General features: G+C 38.2%; 1 protein-coding gene across 1 annotated transcript in view; it reads right to left on the bottom strand.

The window, feature by feature from the left end:
- Positions 1–22604, bottom strand: part of LOC134538543 (beta-glucuronidase-like) — a 53797-nt gene that overhangs the window by 1907 nt on the left and 29286 nt on the right. The window contains exons 4-11 of the mRNA XM_063379958.1: positions 19295–19437; positions 17183–17394; positions 13668–13805; positions 12820–12992; positions 12171–12314; positions 6530–6614; positions 4759–4935; positions 529–664 (exon numbers count right to left, since the gene is read on the bottom strand). Of these exons, the coding sequence (XP_063236028.1) occupies positions 529–664; positions 4759–4935; positions 6530–6614; positions 12171–12314; positions 12820–12992; positions 13668–13805; positions 17183–17394; positions 19295–19437 (1208 nt within the window). The remainder of the gene's footprint in view (positions 1–528; positions 665–4758; positions 4936–6529; positions 6615–12170; positions 12315–12819; positions 12993–13667; positions 13806–17182; positions 17395–19294; positions 19438–22604) is intronic.

Raw genomic sequence — 22604 nt, forward strand, 5'->3', positions numbered from 1 at the left:
CCGACAGCAGTGACCACGTCTAGCTGAGCACCACATCTAGCTCGTGGCCCCCCCCCCCCCCCCCCCCCCCCCTTTCCTACCTCTCGACCACATCTGTCTGGCAGTGGCGAAAGCGACTAGTGAAGCGGGACACTCAGTAAACTTTTTTTTTTCACAACTGAAGTGCAAATTTATTTTGCAAATAGCAGTTCATTCAATATGTAAACTACTTTACATAAATTTCTTATTGAAACTGGAAACAACTTTTAATGTTAGAATTGTGGGTATATATTAAAAAACTTTTGCGAAATGTCACCAAGGTGTAATTCAAAGTTTTAATATGTGTGTGTATAAAACAAAAACACAAAGAATGTTATTTCATTCGATCAAGTCAAGTAAATTGAGACCTGGAGGTTCCAGCATATTGTTTAATCCAGTCTTTCTGATGACATTTTTGCCAAATCATCATTGAATTCAACCTTTGATGTCATAATGTTATAAACTAGTCGCGTGCCACGAGCAGTGATTCAGCTGGCGATGGATGCTCGCCTTGTCGTGTCTTGTAGTCGGAGAACATGGCCAGCTCGCCCACCAGGCCGCCGCCCCGGCGCAGGGCGTCCAAGGCCTGGAAGTGGCGCGACAGCAGCGCCGTCTGGTAGTCCTCCGACCACATGGCCTCGGGCAGCTGCGGGCAACAAGCATTGTGTTTCTGTGTTATAATGCCATGAAACAGTCACGTCATTCCAATGATTCACTCGACTACATTGTACTTGTAAAATATTAGGATATTTCATGTTTTACACACAAAAAAATTGCTTGTAAAGTCGATTTAACGTGACGTCATAACAAAACATTGATGAAATGATTGCAAACTTTTATGAATAAAATTGAATCATTATTATCGAATTATCAGTATTTTGTATGGATACAAAGAAGGAGTGAAATGAAATCAACAATTTAATTGCTTAAATGAAGAGATTATTTGAACTATAACTTTTATACATGTTTGCTATTTAACTTCTTCCAATCTTGTGTTATTCTGTTAAGGATAGGACGATGATTGGAAAAGTAGGAAACGAATGGGAGTATTTCAAGTTTAACGTGCCTCGAAAAAGTCAAATCGATGGTTGTTCCAATCGAGTGGAAGAGAGATAGATGCGGCGCAAGAGTACAATGAGCGTAATGGGACACTTTCGTGCGTGCAGCTGGTGTTCATCGATTTATTAGACGTCACGTCAAAAATTACGTGATTATATGACAGGTATTTATCTTTAATAGATGAGGTGTGCTCCGCCTCAAATTTTTCTTTTTCTTATTTTATTAGCTTTTTATTGCGCTTCTATATTTCTCTCTAACTCTATGCACTAACGTATTTTTGGCTAAGATATATATTTGAGTTATATTTAACGATCTGTATTTACCAGTTTGATTTTTTCTGATTTTTGCTTATATTATTTAGTAGTGGTCCAGTAGGTACTCTTGCAAATGTGTACGTTTTAAGTATTTGTATTTCTCAGTTTTCTATTTGACGTTCACGGTCGTACAAAGAGTAAACCGTAATTATGTAGGTTTATGGCTAGGGAGCCCACCATAACTATGGCGACTGTCGTGCTCCAACTATGGAACTAATGTGACTAGTATCGGCGCGCATGGCTCAAGAGCCGAGTACAATTTTTGTTACATTGAGGCAGTGTAGGTAAAATAAATACTAACATAAACATCACACACTGCTGTAACGGTGGATCTTTTAGTTTCACAAGGACATGAGAAATGAACAGAAACAGGGTGTGATTCTGTCTGAATATAATTACTCCACAGGTATTTATTTAAGGAAACTTATAACAGATATTAAAATGTGTTAAAATACAATTTCAATTATATAATTAAAAGAGCTCTCGGATATGTTAAAAAAATATGGGCCGGCCCTAAATTAGATTATAAAAGGTTTAATTAAACAGAAATAAACTCAAATTAAAGAAAAAGAAATACAAAGCGGTAACAATCCCAATACTGATGGTGAAAGTCCAGAACGAAAGTGTTATATAGTTTTTATTTCTCCGAACGTAGTAATTTAAAGGTTGTTCCAAAAAGGTTCATAAATACTGTAGCACCGGAGGTCGGATGTTTGCTGGCCGGAGTTCAGCAGTTAACATGGTGTCAGGGCACCTGTTTGTTGAAGAGGAAGTAAGTGAAAATGCGACTAAGTCCGCATCCGGCTCTTGGACCCTGTCAGGCAGGGTTGTTGGCTTCTAGGTTCTGAAGTGTAGCAAGTCCGGATCTGAAGATCGCGGAAACGTGGGAGGCGCGGACATTTCCATCATTTCAAAAAAAAATATTTAAAAGAGATAACTACTACGCTGTGTACTGTACAGACGGACTAAACTACTTGAAGAATTTACAGGGATAGCATCCCTTGTCTAATCGACTACATCTTTGGTTACGGTCGGACAGAAGTCTAGTAGTGCGTCTCGCCAATCCGCCGATAACCTAAAACAGTCCGTCTGGAATCGCGACGCAAAGTGTCCGCGGAAGGGCCATGTCTCGTAATTAAAAGGAATAGCTCAATCCAGGGTGGGGGGGGGGGGGGGGGGGGGGGGGGAGACTAGGGCCTCCGGACCGAAAGGTTCCGAAGTTCTCCGAGTGGGAATCACAAAAAACTCTGACTTCGACGTCTCGAAGTTGGTAGCACTGGCCGATTTTAGCGCTACTTGTTGAGGGGTGTCTGAAACAAAAAAAGGATCGACTCGCCCGAGGCGTCTGCTACAGACTGGGGCTAATGGCGCAGTCAGTGCTGCTCTCTGGCGGCGTACAGGGGAAGAAAGAGGAAGGTTAGCATTGTCGCCACTAGGTGGCGCGGGCGTTAGCTCCACGAGCTGGTGACAAGAGAAGAAGTTACTATTTCTGCCGCTAGATGTCGTGTGTGGTCCATATTTGCACATATTTTTTTCTGTGGCCAATCGTCCTTGAAGTCGGCCACTGCCTGGCGAGTTCACGTCAGGGCAATGATCCAGGGCTAAATTCTGAGAACCAAAGGGTGGGGGAATTGGAGGTGAGTGTGGACAAAAAACGCAAAGAGGCTGGGAAAGAGCGTCCTAACGTGACTTTCTATGTGTGAACCTAAGACGTATGCGTGACGGGAAGAGTTGTAGGCAAATTTAGTCATGCAGGGAAATAATGTTACAGGCCTGCGGGCGTGACTGTAAGCGGGAGAAATGTCATCCGGGCTGCTAACGACGTCTTTAGGCTTGCAAAAGATCAGATTGGTCCCTGAGAAAATGTGCCTCGGGCCACTGGCGCAAAGTGTAACTAAGTAGAGTACACGAGCCTAACAAAGTGTAAATCACCCTCTTGTAACTAAATTATATAGAAAATAAAATTTCCAAAAATAATTTAAAATTATGAAAATTAAAAAAAGTGCCGAAATACCTAATTTCCGGCACCCCCCCCCCCCCCCTAGCAGGAGACCACACTGTGGCTGTGAGCGAGCTACCAGGTGCATGGAAGTGGACTACGAGATCCGACAAGTAGCATTTCCTTCATTGCCGTTTAGAAAATATAATCATTCTAACTATTAAAATGGTTGTAACAATTTCAATTTTATGAAATAATGACAACATATAGGCATTTGGGATCGGTAACAACATTCCTGAGTGTGAATGGCTGTAACATGTAGCATCTGCACTATACCTACTCTATTCACCAACAATTATAACAACATTTAAGTTTAGGGATACTTACAGCATTGTACAGTCACTGGTTAGCATTTTATCTATAAAATGCCACAAAGAATTAGTAACGATGCTCTGAAATCCCTTATAAGCATCTGTGCTTTACAGTAGCACCAGCACCAGGAGCAACACAGAGGTTCTTAAAAACTAAATCTCATTCTACTAAGTACCTGATTATCTTCAGCAACATAAACTGTAATGAACTCTGCCAATTACATCCAGTTTACGGAGGGCTACTTCTTATCATGTAAATTCTTGGTAAGTGTTGGTAGTACACGCTGTCACTAGTATTGGTTAAAATAAATCTAGGCTATAAAGGACTATTATGATATAAAGTTTCCGGTAAGCACCAGCATTATTTAATAACAAGCAATTGAAACTAAAACTAGTTTGTGAAGGGAAACTTTCCATTAAGAGAAGTTTCTATTAGCATTTGCCCAAATTTCTATCACCAAAACCTGTTACGAAATTCAGGTTGTAAATGCAAATACTCATTCTGTAAAGTTGCTGATCTGCTTATGCGTCATGTTTGGTAATGAGTGCATTAATGATGTTTATGGAGGGCGACTAATTATGATGTTAAGTCTCTTTAAGCATCTATGTTTTATAGGTTACACCAGCACTGGTAGGAAAATATAGGTTATGGATGGCAATGTTACTTGCTATGTAGTCCCTGATATAGAATCTGCACTACACCGTGTCACCAGCTGTGGTAACTTCATGTAGGCTATGAAGTTCCTTATAAGCATCTGCAATACTCTGTCACCAGCCATGGTAACAACATCTTGGTTACGGTGGGCAGGAACTCACGTTGTGAAGTCCCTGATAAGCATCTGCACTACTCTGTGTCACCAGCCCTGGTAACCATTGGCGGATTCAGGATTTTGGTTTGGGAGGGGCTTGATCCAGCTGAGGCTAAGCTTTATCAAGGCAAACACTAAAACAATAGTGAACCCAGATGCTTTTGGAGGGGGCTTGAGCCCCTTAGCCCCCCCCTCTGGATCCGCTACTGCTGGTAACGACATCTTGGTTACAGTGGGCAGGTACTCACATTGTGAAGTCCCTGATAAGCATCTGCACCATACTCTGTCACGAGCACCGGCTTGTTGTGTTTCGTGTGGAAGTCGTGGACCAAGTTCTCCAAGTTGCGCGTGATGCCATCTAGGCGGCCATAGGTGCTGTCCCAGCCAAAGTAGGCGTTCAAGCTGATCACATCTAGTTGAGAAGCCTGCAATCATTCTTACTCTCATAAGGTGTAGAAATTGTAATCTGCGATAGGCGTGTACAAGAGAGTAGGGATAGTGTATCTATTTTTTAGGTTTTTGGATGTATTTAAAATTTTATGGGAGAGAGGTAATTTCTTTAGACTATTTTATAATACCAATCTTGATATAAATATTAAAATTCAATCTGTCTGAAAATATTAAATATTTGCCAATCCAGAAGCTATTATAAGGTTGTTTCATTAGGAGTCATGTGTCCCCCTCAGGGAACTTATTTCCACAATGCTATTCTAGATGCATCAGTTTGTAAGATAAATGGTTTGGTAAGCTCTTCCATATTCAGAATAGGAGGACTGTCAATGGGTTGTTTTAGAAATTGAAAACCTTCATTTCGCTCGGGTCTCTAGTAGTACTATAAGTTTTACTTAAGCAGCGTGTTTAAAAGAGCAGCATGTTGAGCGGAATTTTAAATATACTTGGAATAAAAATTAGCCATCCCAATGAAGGAGGCAATTCCTTCCCTCCCCCGGAAAAATTTTGAATTTTAATTGCAAAATTGTGCTATTTAATGAGTTTCCGAACCAAAATATTAAATATACTATTTCAAGAATTTGATGACGTAGTATGTATTAAATACTACTCTGACAGTAGATGTAGTACAATTTAAATAAAACACCATCTAGGAATTTGCAATCATTTTACAGTATATTGACAATCATAAATTTGATTTTCTAATCAATGTGATCACCAATGCAACGTTTGTAACTACTGGTTGAGAAAAATACTACTAGGACCAAACATTTATTCTGGGAAAAGGAGGGGGGCGAAATGCTACTCTCGCCCCCCCCCCCCCCCCCCCCCCATCATGCATAACAGCACGGCGGCGACTCGCCTTTGCTGCCCCCCCCCCCCCCCTGTTCCAACGTCTCTGTGACTGAGGAAAAGATTTCTTGAATGAAAACTTGACCTTTTTAGTGTTTACTGTTAGATGTACATTATGTAGTCTCTGTAGTACCTCTGTGACATGGTTCAAGTGATCTTGATTTTTTTAAATTAACCACTAAATTGTCCAGGTGGTTTAATACAAATTTAATTTATTGTTGGACAAGTAAGCGAGTCAGCATTTTGCACCAAATGCCGACCGAAATGGCAAAACAATTTTAATGGTAGAGGTTCTATGGTCAACAAAATCTAATTAAATGTTTTGATGCTTTGATGAGTGGTTTTTGATGGTATGCTGAGTTGAGGTCAAGTACTCTAGTATTTTGCCTTGCTGAACTAATGGAAGACAAAACAGTCCCAACATCGAATTAGTTCAGATTATTTGTTAATCTTATAATTTTTATCTAAAATTTCTCTCAACCTCTGATATTATAATAGTATTTTTCCAGTCTTCACCTAGTTTCGTATTAAATCATAAATAAAACAACTATAAAAGAGGGACGTTTAAGTTATTTAGTTATTTATTTTGCGATGTAAAATAATTTCATAATAAACAGCAACTAAAAGATTAACTGAACAAAGTGAGAGATGTAACTTTTATTTCCAAACTGATGGTAAAAGTTATGAGCAGGCACTAGTAATGTTTGGAATACTGACCGACTGGTCTTCCCTGACCGGTTGGTTGATGGCCAGTGTCACAGGGCGAGATGTATCAAGAGACTTCACGTGCTGAACAATCGACCTGTTAAAATAAATAAACATTATTTGTCTGCACATGTTCATATAACTCGAGTAGTATAGTTTGGCCGCAGCCGGGACACGGGTTCTGGGTGTGGTGCCTGGTGCCTGGTGCCAACCGCCTTCTTGGATTTGTGACATCATGGCGGCCATCTTAGATGATTGTGACCTTGACCTTTGACCTTCAAAATTTGCCAAAATTTCCATTTTTTAGGAAAACATTCCGCCAATAAATCCTCAAAAAATTCCACAATTCAAAAAATTAGGATTTCGAAAATCCTTAAAAGTCTTTTGCCTTAGAAAGAACACAAAATCCTAAAAACGGCTTAAGCATCCATGTCTGAAGCCTCCGATAAGCCATTTATAGGAATAAGGTTACCATGACAGCCATCTTGAATTATGATGTCACTATTGCAATTTATGTTACGTTCGCCATCTTGAAAATCTTTATTTATTATCCGATTTTAAAGAAAAAATTTTAAAATTTATAAAAAATCTAATTAATAAAATTGTAATAAATTTTTTTTTTTAAAAACATAAATTTACGGCATGGAGCTCAGAGTTCTCGGTTCGAACCCGTTGAGTGCAAAAAAAAATGGTGACAGGCTCCTTCCTCAATGGTGGCTGCTGGCAGACTGACTCCCCCCACCACTTATGTCAAAGTATATATATCGTCATGTAGTATGACGTCATGTCAGCCATCTTGAAAATCCGTAATTTTTATGTTAGAAAATAAAGAAATTTTTTAAAAATCATTAAAAAAATAAATCGAATTAAATAATAAAAATCTTTAAAAACACCGTTGCACTTTTCGTTACGGCAGCCATCTTGAAAGTCCGTAAATTCAATGTTAGAAATTCGGGGAAAATTTCAAAATTCATCAAAACATTTACTTATTAGAATACTGGTTGATTATATCGATTCCTGTCCTTGTTTTTTTTGCTCTTAGCGGTTTCGAACCAAGGACAGGAATTGATCTAATCAAACAGTATTCTAATAAGTAAATTTTTTGATGAATTTTGGAATTTTCCCCGAATTTCTAGCATTAAATTTATGGATTTTCAAGATGGCTGCTGTAACGAAAAGTGCAACGGTGTTTTTAAAGATATTTATTATTTAATTCGATTGATTAATTTTTTAATGATTTTTAAAATTTTTCCCGATTTTATAACATAAAAATTACAGATTTTCATGATGGCGGACATGATGTCATACTAGGTGACGATATATATACTTTGACATAAGTGGTGGAGGGAGTCAGTTTGCCAGCAGCCACCATTGAGGAAGGAGCCTGTCGCCATTTTTTTGCACTGAACAGGTTCGAACCGAGGACTCCGAGCTCCATGCCGTAAATGTATATTTTTAAAATATTTTTTATTAAAATGATATTAATTAATTTTTTTTATAAATTTTAAATTTTTTTCATTAAAATCGGATAATAAATAAAGATTTTCAAGATGGCGGACGTAACAGAAATTTCAACGGTGATGTCATAATCCAAGATGGCTGTCATAGTATCCTTATTCCTATAAATGGCTTATCGGAGGCTTCAGACATGGATGCTTAAGCCATTTTTTGGATTTTGTGTTCTTTCTAAGGCAAAAGACTTTTGAGGATTTTCGAATTCCTAATTTTTGAATTGTGGAATTTTTTGAGGATTTTTTGGCGGAAGTTTTTTTAAAAAGAAGGAAATTTGGAAAATTTTGAAAGTCAAAGGTCAAGGTCAAAGGTCAAGGTCACAATCATTCAAGATGGCCGCCGTGACATCACAAATCCAAGATGGTGGTTGGCACCAGGCACCACACCCAGAACCCGTGTCCCAGCTCCGGCCAACTACTAACTCGGAGTTTATGTATTACACGTTTTGTGTTACTGTGTCTGCATGCACCCATAAATTAATTTTTTACTTGAATCTCAGGCGAAAACACCTATAAGTAACTAACATACATATTTGTGCTAGCTTGGTTGGTCGCGACAGTCCTGTCTAATGGTGTGCACAAATACATGATTAGACAAACCTTGGTTTACTAGGTGGAGGGCCGAATAAAATCTGTGATTAATGTTGTCTGTTACACACAGGATCTCGTCCAGAAAATCTATGCTGATGTGAACTGACTGGAATGTGCGTCAATGTTGCAGCGTTGCTCTGCCTATGTTAATATTCTCATTAGAACCATCTACGAATTTTTGTAATGTGCCATTTCAGTGATAATTTCAGGCAAAAATGTACGATTTACTTAATTTTACGAAATGTTTAAATGTTTTTACTTTATCTTCCATATGATGTCCCACTGCCTTTTTTTTCCTCATCGAGATTTGTTCAGTCGAGTGTACCGACAGGTTAGTTTGTTTAGCAGTTCAGTGCTCCCAACGCCATTCCCAGTGATTAAGGCTGAGGTTTGCTGGCGACATGCTGGGCCAGCGATCGTCTCGTCTGGACCCTGCTAGGCGTCACGCGTCAAGCTGTTCACCCTAGGTGGTAGTGTGACTAGAATAGCTGTTCTCTGCTCCCAAAGATGCTAACTCCTCTTCTCGGAGCTGTGCTGAAGCTAGCTGTCCCTCTCACGAAACGGTGTTCCGTTCATCAGCCCAACAACACATAGTGTCGTGTCAGACCATCCTGTTCCCAGGCCGGGTCAGTCACCGGTCGTAGCCCCCCCCCCCCTGTTTCTTCTGGTCCACGCAGGTCATAACCCACAGCCGCGCCAATGCCCGGGATGAAGGCCACAGCCCCTCGCGCCCCAGATGGAACACACACGACATCTCGCGGGAGTTTCGCCAACTACCGGGCATGCTCCCTCGCCTCTCCGCCAGAGGACAGCATAGTCCCCTCCTATCCAAGCCAGGCCTTAAGGATCGACTTGCATCCAAGTCGAGAGGTCGTTTAGGGCTTGTAGTTCCGTGCGCACTCGCCAGGACGCGCTAGAGTGCGGCTACTCCAATCGGAATCATTCGGGTTCCCTTCGGGTTTTCCGAAGCCCCTCCCCTGGACAGGCGACCAAAGACAGTTTTAATTAGGCGAGCCGGCGCCATTTTAGACGATTCAGCGGGCAGCATGCGGTAAGGGCGGATCTCTCTTCGCAGCCCGAGATAACGCGCTTTCTCTAAAGCATGTAGTTGGTTATCGACAAGGCCATGTGCCTTAGCACTAAATTTTTAATTTTTTTGCTGCCCGAAATAGTTTAGGTTTTGAAATAGTATTTTTTGGTCTTATTATTCTTCATGACGACCGCGAACTTCCGCGTCGCGCATCACCTGTCCATCTCCAGGGACCGACCTGATCTACTCCACCCCGCAGCTTAGGTAAGTTGTTTCGTCGCCCACACACACTTTTCTTTTGCTGTTCTCCTGGGCTTAACTTCGCCCAACATCAGCCGCCTGTTAACCAACCTAATTTGATGGGAATACTGGTTGCAGGCGGGGATCAAGGATTATGACGAGAAATTCCGCTCCAAATTCAACTTCCGAATGTGCAGTTCATGAGTTAGTTCACCGAAATTCATCGCCTCCTGCAATCGGAGAATTTCTCAAAAGTCCAGCTTTCTCCATCTTTTTCCTGAGTAAAAAAAAAACACAAAATATTTATAATTCTAAACAACCAGTTTCAGGACACATTTATTCATTTAACGAGTGAATGTAATTTTTTTATAATTTGTCTTATGAAGAGCCTGCGTGCTCAATATTCAATGGCCTGTAAAGTTAAGAGACCAAATGACCTTATTCAGTCAACTATAACCATTGTTACTTATTATAATATCTCGCCCCGGGGCTTTCCCATTTGGTTTATTGTTTAACAAGATTTAATGTATTAAGTATAGCAAATAAGGTCAACAATTTTCTTGGTATTTTGTTTCGGCTGTAATGCCATGGGTCATCTTCAGTGGAATAATGTTTGTAAAGTCAAAAATAACAGCAACAAAATCATTAAGTAAGATATAGTAAATGCCTGTATAAACCAAACCAGATCTTATTATTTTCTTATCCTGTGATCACGATCCACATAAACTTACCAAGTTTTAAGGATGTTAATCATACATTTTGTTGTGTGTGCGCTGTGCCCCTATGGGTAATGTGTTTAGTACTGTTTCTGCCTGGCGCTTCCACGGCCAATCTATATTTGTTCTTTAGACGATATGTCATATTGAGCGCAGCCGCACGTTACAGTAACAAATGAAATTAAACCACTGTTGAATTTATTTTAAATCGTTCAATAACAAATATCAATTATTTCTTCCGTTTACTTATCATGGGTTTTCTTTATACATTCTGGGTCCTTGCTCTTTACATGTTTTTGTACTGGCCTCGCAATGTGTATAATTTATTCTTACATGCTACTTAAAAGTTTTCTTGCCACTCTTCGAGTCCTTGCTCTCTGAGTGATACAATCATAGATTTTGTGTCCGTTCACTCCCTCACATGCTACCTGTAAGTTTTCAATGCTCTCTCAAAATCCTTGCTCTTTCCACAGTAATATCCTGGCATCATGTGTTTGCTTGCCACTTATCTAATTCTTAAAGGTTTTCTTGATGCTCTTTGTGTCCTTACTACCTGCACGGTACTGTCTTGAATCTTGTGCATCCATAATGTACCATAGTACTTTCATCTTACTCAGGGATTTTCTTAGCACTTTTAAGGTTCTTGCTTTCTGCATGGTACTGTTCTGCATTGTGTGTGCTTTCTTGCCTTTTTTACTTGCTACTCGAGGGTTTTATTATAGTGTTCAGGTCTTCTCTCTCTGCATGGTACTGTTCTGGCAACAGGTGTGTTTACTTTTTCACTCGCTTCTCGGGAGTTTTCTTAGCATTCTCAGCTTCCTTGCTTTGCGCACGATATTGTGTTGGCAACGAGTGTTCATTTACTCTGTCACTCGCTATTAGGGGTTTTTCATTGTGCTTTCAATGATATATATTTTACATGCTACTTTCTTGGCAATGTGTGTGTCTGCTTCTATCTTACTCTCTAATCAGGGATTTCTTTTCACACCCTGGGTTCCTGTTCTTTGCATGGTAGATACTATTCTGGTAACGTGTGTGTCCTCATAGTCTCTTACTCTTTATTCAGGGTTTTTTTTTTCGCAGTCTCCAGGTTCTTGAATTCTACAGCATACTGTTGAGATGTTTTCTAGGCTCTATTTGGTTCCTTTGTCTGTGCAGTACTGTCCTAAAAATGCATGTGTCTGTAACTATCTTATTTGTTACAATATTTTTTTGGCATGCTTAATATCCTTGCTCTCTACAGTGATTACCCAGTCTTGGCATTATTTGTGTCTGCTTACTCTATTATTTTCGTGTTATTCTGTACGTAGTACTGGCTTAGCAATGTGTGTTTCTGCTTACTCTCTCAGTCGCTACTAGAGCATTAACAAGGCGCTGTTCGGGATCTGGCTCTTTGCACGGTACTGTCCTGACAATGTGTTTCCTCTTACTCTCGCTCTCTGGAATTTTGTGTTCTATGCATGTTTTGCCCTTCTACCATTTTGGCTGCTGTTTCGCCTGTGGTATAATTGACTCAATGAACATAACTTACTGCTTATGTTTGTAATCGATAGTGGTTTATTTACCTGACATAACCTGTTGTTCCGTTGGTGCTGGTGTCGAGGTCATTGCCGATGCTCCACATCACCACACTTGGTCTGTTCTTGTCGCGAGCAATCATCTCCGACAGAATCTGCTTGTGCTTGACTAGAAACTCGCTGTCCCAGCCACTGTGAACACACACGCTACATCAACACTTGTTAACTAAACCAATTTTATGGTAACACCACACCACACAAGAACTGATGGCCTTAAACACTGTCGACAACCAATTCATTATTTTTCTGTTATATATTAGAACTTTTTAAAGTTTCGGATATTTATCTGTAAAACATAATCGTGTTATTTTATTTTTTAAGTATTTACAACACCTAAAAATGAGCAGATTTGTAACACATAATTTGTTATATTTCAGTTTGCCTTCAACACTCTTCCCTTGGACTGTACAGCGAGCACCATAGTCATATATAGAGAACAAAAGAATGCAATAACCCAGAAAGCTGGTTGAAGCTGAGATTTCGCTTATTTATTTATTGTTTAATGAGTGTATTGAACTAGCTTGCAATTTATTATGGTGTAAGAAAACATGTTTTAAATAAAGTGCAAACATTATATTTCATATGCGGATTGACTAAATAAATAACTTTCGAAAAGAAACTTAAGTTTTATGCTCACTCTATGTTGGTGAAAGGAACCTCGTCGATAACCAAGAACCCCATTTTGTCGCAGATGTCCATTATTTCTTCTGAGTGAGGGTAGTGAGTAGTTCTGTAGCTGTTACTACCACTCCAGCCCAGCAGCAGGTGGTCTCTCGTCACTACTGAGTAGTCCAGTCCTCGTCCTCTAAACTAAAACAAGCATCAAAATTACACAAACAATGAAATTATTTGAAGTTTCATATTATCACATGAAATCTACTAACTCTAAGAGTTATATGTATTATTAACAAATAATCGAATATCCTAAAAGATTAACAGATTTTTTACCAAACTCTTGAGGATTCAAACATACATTCGCAATTCATAAAAATGATGAATCTTGTCACATATTTGTGCACAAAGGCCTTAATTATTTAATCAATAATATATTCTAATAATAAAACTGTTCAAGAGTGAAAAGTCTGCATATTGAAAAAATATATTAAAACATTCGAAACAGCAATTTATTTTATTTGAAACACAAAAATATATTTTCTTAATTTTTTCCTGTTTCTATATTTATTCTGGTATCAAACAAAAACTGTAAAGTGACCTTGAATTTGATGATTGGATTTTTTCCTATTTCGTATCTAAACGATTACACATTTCCAAGATGGTGGCCAAGACGTGGTGCCTAGGGGAATAAATGCTAATTCACTCTAGTAGGTAAAGATTTAACCAATATGACAGCACTGCACTTTGGCAGACTCCCAGTGCCTAGTATCATGTATACTGAAAATACCTAATAATGGCTGCCTCCAGCAATGTAAACCAGATGGTGATTTTTATGTAATAATCCAAGATTGCAGCAAGTGTTTTACTTACATCAGAATCCTGGTGCCGATTGAAGCCTCTGAGATAAAGTTCCTTCTTGTTTATTAACAGTTTCTTGTCGCTCCACTCGATAACTCTGATCCCCACCGGGAGCACGTATGTGTCTGCGAGGGTAGAGTTCACCGTCACCTGTCAAGCAGTTGACAAAATAACGCATTTATAGCACATAACCTACAACTTTTTACTTACAAACATTTCTGACATTCACTTTTCCCGGACTCTTAATGTATGGCACATTCATTCGATACATGCTTAGTAAAAGACATTGTATTCATAGATTAAGATTTGTGAAGAAAAAAAATTCTTAATTGTATGAAATAAAAACAACTCTGCTGGGCTTTAAAGCTCTGGGTCAAGGGTGTAAGCATATCCTCAAACATGCATGTCTCTCGCTCGGGTTTTCAAGCCATTAGTTTGAACGTACTACCATAGTACCTGCTATGATAGTGAAGCCCGGTATCCACCCCGCTGGCGGAACGCACCCTTGCATCACGTCCGCACGAGTCAAGTTAGTGATTGTGTCTGCTACTAAGTAAGTGATCTGTGCCTTGAGTATGAGTACCAGTGTATTTAATACCCGTAAGAATTTATGCAAATTCATAATATTCACAAAAGAAAGTGCATCGTTAAGAATGCGTGTGACCCCTTAAGAGTACCTGGGTTGACGAACACCTTAATTTATTTTGCGGCCCCAGGCCAGATTTAATACGTAGTGTTCACTGAGTATATTTAATAATATATAAATAGTCTGGCTCCAGGTGACGGAGTAACCCACAAGCGACGAACAGTCTTTGGTTTGATTGATGTTTTTCAAATAAAGAATTACCATACAGATAATATGCACATATTTAGACCTTCTGTCAGTAGTTTCCCACGTGGGGAATTCAACTAAGTAAATGTAAGATGTTTAGACATTCAGTTTTATGTGGAGCATTTATTAGTGCTTCATGGATGTGGCGCGCGAGGGTGCTGTTCCTCCCCTCTCCACCCCTCTACACCACTCTTGTGGCATAGAATACAAATTAAACTTAAATGTTCCATTTCAATTTTGGTTAGTATGAATTCTTGTTATAACATGGTAGGTAGATTCAATCCTGAAACATACGAAGACGTAATTACTCATCACTTAGAAAGTTGTTGATTTGCAATTGTCAAATAGTAAAAAGTTACCATAGACTGACAAATGCGCATTTTAATAGTATACTTATTTACTTAAAATGTAAGTTTGGTATTCTGAAGAACCATAAAAACATTACGATAAATAGTCACGATGTTGAATTGAATTTTTATAATTACATTTTTAAAAAGACTTTACTACAAATCTCACACAAATATGTAAAAATATTTAAGTTATACAGTATGATCTATTAATTTCCTGAACTTCAAAAAACAGTGTATTGAAACACACATCAATAGGCGTAACGGTGTTTGATATTTACGTGCAGGTATGTCTTATTAACCAACCGAAACCCTCGGTGCTTCATTCACCAGGAATACCTGGGCCAGTCTCCCCTCCCCCCCCCCCCCCCCCCCCACCGCGTCCTGGAGTTCCTGGAGTTCAGGGCCGACTGATTCGGATCGACATTTTTTTATGGCGGGACGGCCGTTGGAGTGCATGTGTTAACAGTGTTTCCAGTAAAAGTTGTAGGTTAAGTACCTGAGTGAGTGACACCACGCCCGCCAAAACATTTTATTTATTTAGTAGTTCACGACCCAACCTCCTTAGGAGTCGTTAGTAGGGTCTTCACCACCGAGCCTAGTGACCCACACCACCCCCTGTTATTTGTTCTCAAATTATTTATTCTTTCCTCGAGGCTACCTTATTGTCATAGAGTCCCAGGGATTATAAAATTTAATGTATGTCAAATGGCTATCACTATAATATAAAAACCAAACAAAACAGTAACACACGATAAAAACTATCAAAACATTTGGAATTTGAAAAAAAAAAAATTAGCTATTTCACTTTAATCACATTCACACACCTTGTGCAGGTTATGCTATAAAGTCCACCGACTTTTCTTCGTGGCTATGTGAGACACCTTATTTAGTACAGTGGTCTCTACTTATTGTGAAGGCGCCCTCCTGGACCAAGCTCATAATTATAAATTACTTCCGCATCACCGAGTTCAACCCGGTTCGCAATCACGCGACCGCTAGGCGGTGTGAATAGTTGAAATTATATACATTGTCTATATGTATGTATATATATATACATACACACATTGTCTATATGTGTATATGTGTATATATATATATATATATATATATATATATATATATATATATATGGCGGAGAACTTCATTTAAAGGGCTCAGGTTTTTTCAAGGTGCTTTAATTATTGAAGAGTTAAGGGATGAAGATCCACAAGTATGTTGTGTTTTTGTGCCTGCTTCGTTATATAAATGCCGGTAGTTTAACATTTCGTTCGCTTAAACCAATATTGCACGTCGTCATAAAAAGGCAATGGTGCTCAATCATTTGCGGAGAATGCTGAGTTGCAACAAATGCTGTACTCAATTTTATTGAAGCGATCATAAAATAAATCATAAACGGTTTGATGAAACAAAGGGAGATTTTAGGTGGAATACGTGTGTAAATTACGTCATTAAACGAGGATCTTTTTACTATCTGCACTGGATAATAATGTAATAATAGCATAAAATAAATGTAAAAAAACACATTAAACTACAGAAATAATATTAACAAAAGTTTTTGAAGGAGTTGAAATTACTACAGAATTCTCTGATTTGCAAGATCATACGCTTACTGGGTCTGGTTTTCTGTCAGATGATTTTGCCTGTGCATATTTCTGACATTTTGAGATTAACAAGCTTTAGTTCCTCGATGTTTATTTGAGCCCCCTTCATATATATATATATAATCTATACGAATTATACAACACAAGCTGGCATAAACGAAGATGTGAGAAACCAATAACAATGCACTACTATCGATAAGATACTGGAATAAATCTGGCCTGGAGGACTAATAAATATAAGATCTGAAAAATATCACAAAAATAAAAAAATGGTACTTTGAATTACTAAACGAACTTGTGCTATCAAACCACGATTTAATACTGTTTGTTCCATTCCACTACTAACCACAAATTCCGTTTGGTTTATTTAAAATCCAAAGAGAAATAAAATAGTTTTAACAAATTACCGTTCCACACACATGAATCTAATCAGTTCTTTACTATAAAATTCCCTAATAGTCTTAACATGCATGGGAAACACGTGTTTTTGAAAACTAAAACAAATATATTTAGAACTCCTTTTTGTTAGTGCTGGACAGTGTTATTGAATATTTGGATCCATCACCTACTGGAACTCATCTTCGAATTTTTAAAACCATTGAAGCAATTATTTAACACTTTATTTGGACTGGCGTGGATCCATACATTTCTGAAATGGTGAAACATTGTAATGTTTGTGTGTTCAGTAAACTCGCACAGAGCCAAGGCGACACAAACACAAGTGTGAAAGAAAGGCAGGTGTACCGTGGCGTGAAGGTGGTAGAGGTATCCTGGATCAGCGCTCATGTACCGTGGCCACCACAGGGTCGCTTCAGGCACCTCCAACATTCCTGAAGCCCCAGAGGCCGTAGCAACCTTCTGGTCTTCTCTGTCCACCAGCACCACATTCACTGTGACAACGGTGCTGTCCAGACTGCCAGATGAGTTGCTGACCGTCACAGTATACTGCACCATGCCTGCACACATCACCACATGTCATCAGTTACCAAGAGCACTTCTGCACACCGAGACCACAGTAACCTGCTGGTCTCTGTTCACTAGCACAACACAGGTGCCAATCACAGGCAGTTAAACCAGCCCCTACTCTGCAGGGCACCGAGCATACATATCACCACATGTCATCAGTTACCAAGAGCACTTCTGCACACCGAGACCACAGTAACCTGCTGGTCTCTGTTCACTAGCACAACACAGGTGCCAATCACAGGCAGTTAAACCAGCCCCTACTCTGCAGGGCACCGAGCATACATATCACCACATGTCATCAGTTACCAAGAGCACTTCTGCACACCGAGACCACAGTAACCTGCTGGTCTCTGTTCACTAGCACAACACAGGTGCCAATCACAGGCAGTTAAACCAGCCCCTACTCTGCAGGGCACCGAGCATACACATATCACCACTCATCAGGGGCCACATGTACTCCTGCTGACCAAGAGGAAGTTTCTTAGATATGCTTTGTTTTGGGTTTATTTAATGTGGTTAATAGTGCATTACTCTATTTTTGGTGGTGAGGGGGGGGGATTCGCAGAATCGCTGGCGACGTGGGCTCCCTAGAGCCATAAAGAACTTGATACACCTTCATCGCGATTTCAAGGCATTAGATGATGAAGCAATTCTGAGCGGCTGTGGAACCCACCCCACCATCGACACCACTAGTCATCATACCCACTCAGCTAACCAGCGAATGGCCTAAGTGAAAACCCCCACACACAAGGAACTAACTGGCACTCTCAACCTGATCCTCTCAACCACCCAGGTTACCCATGACCTGTTAGAGAACCTATCCAACCTGTAATAGCTATCTAGGCAATTATCAGAGCTGTTCCTCAGCTCACATCAGGCCATCGCAGGAGTACTATAGCCAGTGCGAGTTGAACACCAAATGTATCAAGGCTGGAGAGAATCTCAGTGACTCAAGGATCAGCTCGCACTACTGCAAGGAACTTCTAGGCTGATTAAACTGTAAGCAACCTGTGCCAAAATAGTTCATGGTTAGTTTGGAGTGAGGAACAAGAAATAACATTCATTGGGCTCAAGGGACTTTGGCATGGCCTCCTATTCTGATACTGCCTGACTTCAACAAGCTATTTGTCCTCCAAGTCGATGCATCATCGCTCAACTTGGGTGCTTTTCTTGGAAATTTGAAAAGGACACACTGAGTCCTATTGCTTATACCAGCTGGACCCTTTTAGGATTTGAAAGAATGTTGGGTATGTCTGAGAAAGTGGCACTCGCATGTTTGTTCGGTGTCGATAAATTCGAGAGCTTCACCGGCTTGAATGCCACGAATTTTACTTGTTCACGGATCAGGCCCTCAGCTGATTGTTCAATCATTCCCATCAGCTGCGAGGTGAGGGGCGAACCACTGTCGAGCCTAGCTCCAGTGAGGAGTGCGAACTGCGGAACTAGACAGACATTGAGTGCCTTGCGAATAAACATTTTTAAGTGCGAGTGATTGGTGATAAGACATTTTTAAGAACAATTATTTACTATTAATGTAAATATTAGTAAATAATAAAACTGTAATAAAACTTAATTGGGCTATCCCTTACGAAACCAGTTATTCCCACATAGGTCGTAACATATTTAATAAGACTGTATCTACGAACACATTTGTTCCACTTTAATTTTTACAAATTGTAATATTCCTTACAAATATGATCAAATATATTTTAGATGTTTGTTAGTACTTTACAATAAATAGAGATCATGTTTAATATGTTACTCCAATATACTAACTTTTAAGTGTCTCTGTGATGATAAATGCATTTAGGAGACTATATTTATTCACCATGCTTTGCTATTATTTTTTTAACAGTCACTCATAACAAAAAATAATAATTATTTACATACCTGTAGTGAGATTTATTCCTGTTTTCACTGTGATGTCATCAATGAAGATTCTGGGTGTGGTGTACAGCTGCACTGACTGATCAATCCCTGAGTAGTGGAAAAAATCGAATTGGTAGCTAGGAAATTTAACCTTTCCTTTCTCTCTGTAAAAAAAGTTTTTTTTTTTTTACTTTTCAGTTGTAGTATACACAGTAATTATATCTATATTACCAAACGATACAGCTGATATTAATGTAGATAAAAATTATAAAGTTAAACTATCAGGCATATCATGGTCAATAATTTTATCTGAAATATAAGGAATGAATTATTTTGCGTTTAATCCTCCACAGTTATCATAGCATAGCACTCACTTCATGAATGTAGTTTCTTAGTACATCTTTAAATGTTGTTTAGGTATACCATTGCCTGGAAACTAATTATACATCTTGCAAATTAAAAAAAATCTCTTTTAAACAAAAATTTGGATAAATTAAATGAAATTTATAAAATTTTTGTGGGCTTGCCCTGAGCTTATTATTTGCGGACGAAACAAGACCATTCCAGGTGCATTGGATTGTCATAAAAATGAAATGGTAGTAATGCAGTGTTGTAATGGTGAAACTCTAGTAAAAACTCTACATTAAAACAACTTCTAGCTGGTTTCTTTAAGGAATAAATTCCAATGGAACTTCACATATATTTGTAACTAGGCCAGAGGTAAAGTTACCATTAACTTCAACTTATTTACTTCCATTATTAATTACACTTCTTTATACTGTGTTAATTATGACAAAAATATTGGGATTTCGTTGAATTTTACTGCCACAATGATTGCCTTTATAAGTAATATTTTACGGGTAGATACATGTAATTGACATAATTCCAATTTTATTTTGTTTTGGGGAAAATTTAAAAATTAAAGCAGTATAAATGATTTGCCAATTATCATGCACAAAGCCAAAATCACAGATTTCCTCTAAAACTAGGTACGTACCAATAACATAGAACACGTCGAAAAACCTCTCTTTGGAGGCCAAAAATATCTTTACGACTGACAAGATATTTATAGTCATTTTAAAACTCATAATTTCATTTCATCTCAATAGAGATTGCTTAATGGTCCTGTGATGTTATAAGTACTAAATTGATACATACACTATTAAATATACTTCTTTTTAATGTGATTAAGAGACAATAACTGTGACAATAACTGACAATTAGTGTATTATCGTAAGATTTTGATGGTTCAGTAAAATTCATATTGTATCAACCATTACACATTTTATCAGTTAACAGTAATATGGTTTTCTGTCATCTAATTAGCACATATAATATTTTATTTAAAAGGCGAGCAACCTTAAACTTATCAATCATCAGTTACTTTAATATGTCTTGGTAAATCAAATAATTACTAGTATCCAACAATGAATACATAAGTCAAACACCCTCTTTCTAGATAAGAAGCAAAGCTCTCCAAATTGTATGACCATGACAGAGAAATCTACATCTCACATGAAATAATAACTCCATACAAGGCAAATGTGAAAATATTACAAATATTTTTAACTCAATGTATCCAGCATTGAATAGTTTACAATGCACCATTGAATAGCTTAGAACGAAATTCATATTATATGCCAACTAAGGTAACTATTTAATTTTGTTTGACCTTCATACACTATTTTTATCCCTTGCACTAATAACGCAGTCGTATAAAATTTTTCTTTGCACCAAGATTTAAAATAATTTTTAGTTGGTTTGAAATAAAATCAAACGAATTTGATACTAAGAAAGTTTTGAATTTTTTTTTTTTAAATTTCAACCCATGTTTTTAGGGTAATAATTCGTTACATCTAAAATTGCTTCAGCCAAAGTTTTAGACGAAGTTTAGGATTCATACAACAAATTATTACGGATATGATAATATATCAGTTATATAAAAGAAATGATTTTTACTTTCAAACCTTTTTATTTTCACCCCTTACAGTAATTATTGGGTAAACAATAAATTATTGTAACACTAGTTTTAGTCATAATTTAGACAGTTAAATAAACATAGAATGGATTCGATAGCGTACCGGGTAGGGAAGTTTTATTTATTTTCTCATTCCAACCCCGGTTTTTTTTTCAACCCCTTGCAATAATGGTTTGTATTATTAAAAATTGTTACAGACACAAGTTTTAGATAAAATTTATAAGATTTACAAACAACTGGGACGGATTTGATAGTGTACCTACTAAGGGAGTTATGAATTTTTGGTTATTAAACCCCTGCTTTTCCACCCCTTGCAGTTATGGTAGATCGTATAAAGTATAAAATATTATTTCAGACAAAAGTTAACCTGTATGTATGAATGGACTGTGTCATAAAATCTTCTTTCCGTTCAATTTTTAACCACTTTACAACCTCCAAATTTGTTGAAATTTTGCATACAAATAAAAAACCTCTGACAATACTATTTTTTGATAACATAAGGTCTCAGTGTTAAGGGGAAGTGAGGTGGTGGTGTTCAGGTGGTCAAAAAAACTTATTTTGAGGTATGATAATAACCATGGTTTTTGTGTATCCACAGTCGGGCATTGTGTGAATTTGACTGGGGGGTCAACTGTGTCCCTAGAGTGGGGCAAAACTCAATGCTTGTTTGATTTGGAGTGTTTCCGATCCGAAAGGTCAGGTTGTGGCGGAAAAAGGGGAGGGGGAGTAAGGCCCTTATATTAAGAAAATTTTAAAAACATATTTCTTTCGATTCAGAGTGTTTAAGAGGTCGGGTTATGATGGAAAAAGTGCCCGGGTTTCGACTTTCTCCCATCGGAGGGAGGAGGGGGTTATTGAACCTAAATTTCTAAAATTTTAAAAACGTATTTTTTAGATTTTGAGTGTTACGGGTTTATTAGGTCGGGTTATGGTGGAAAAAGTGCCGGGGTAGGGGTTAAAGACCAAAAATCTTTAACGCTCCCGTAATCTGCCTAGGAGGCTGATGTTAGAAAAACCCCGAGCTCAGTTAATGTGTATGTAATATAAATAACATCCTTGCAGAGTTTGAAGTCAGTAGACATACACTTTAAAAATGGTCATGAGCTTTCATTTTACCTGGAACTCACACATTTAGATCGTCTTCCTTTAAATAAGTTTTTTCAAAACCATAAATATATGTTATTCAAATCATAATTTTTAACTGGCAAGCTTAAACCATTGTCGTCTTAATGTTTACTAGCTATTGTCTGAAAATCTGTGGTAGTGAACATTGGTGATTGACGTGTTCTTGTTTTAAATATTAGAATAATCGCAAATTGTAAAGCACAAAACCCCAAGCCAGTTGACATAACC

Source organism: Bacillus rossius, chromosome 13, assembly GCF_032445375.1.
Source record: "Bacillus rossius redtenbacheri isolate Brsri chromosome 13, Brsri_v3, whole genome shotgun sequence".
Taxonomy (NCBI): Eukaryota; Metazoa; Arthropoda; class Insecta; order Phasmatodea; family Bacillidae; genus Bacillus; species Bacillus rossius.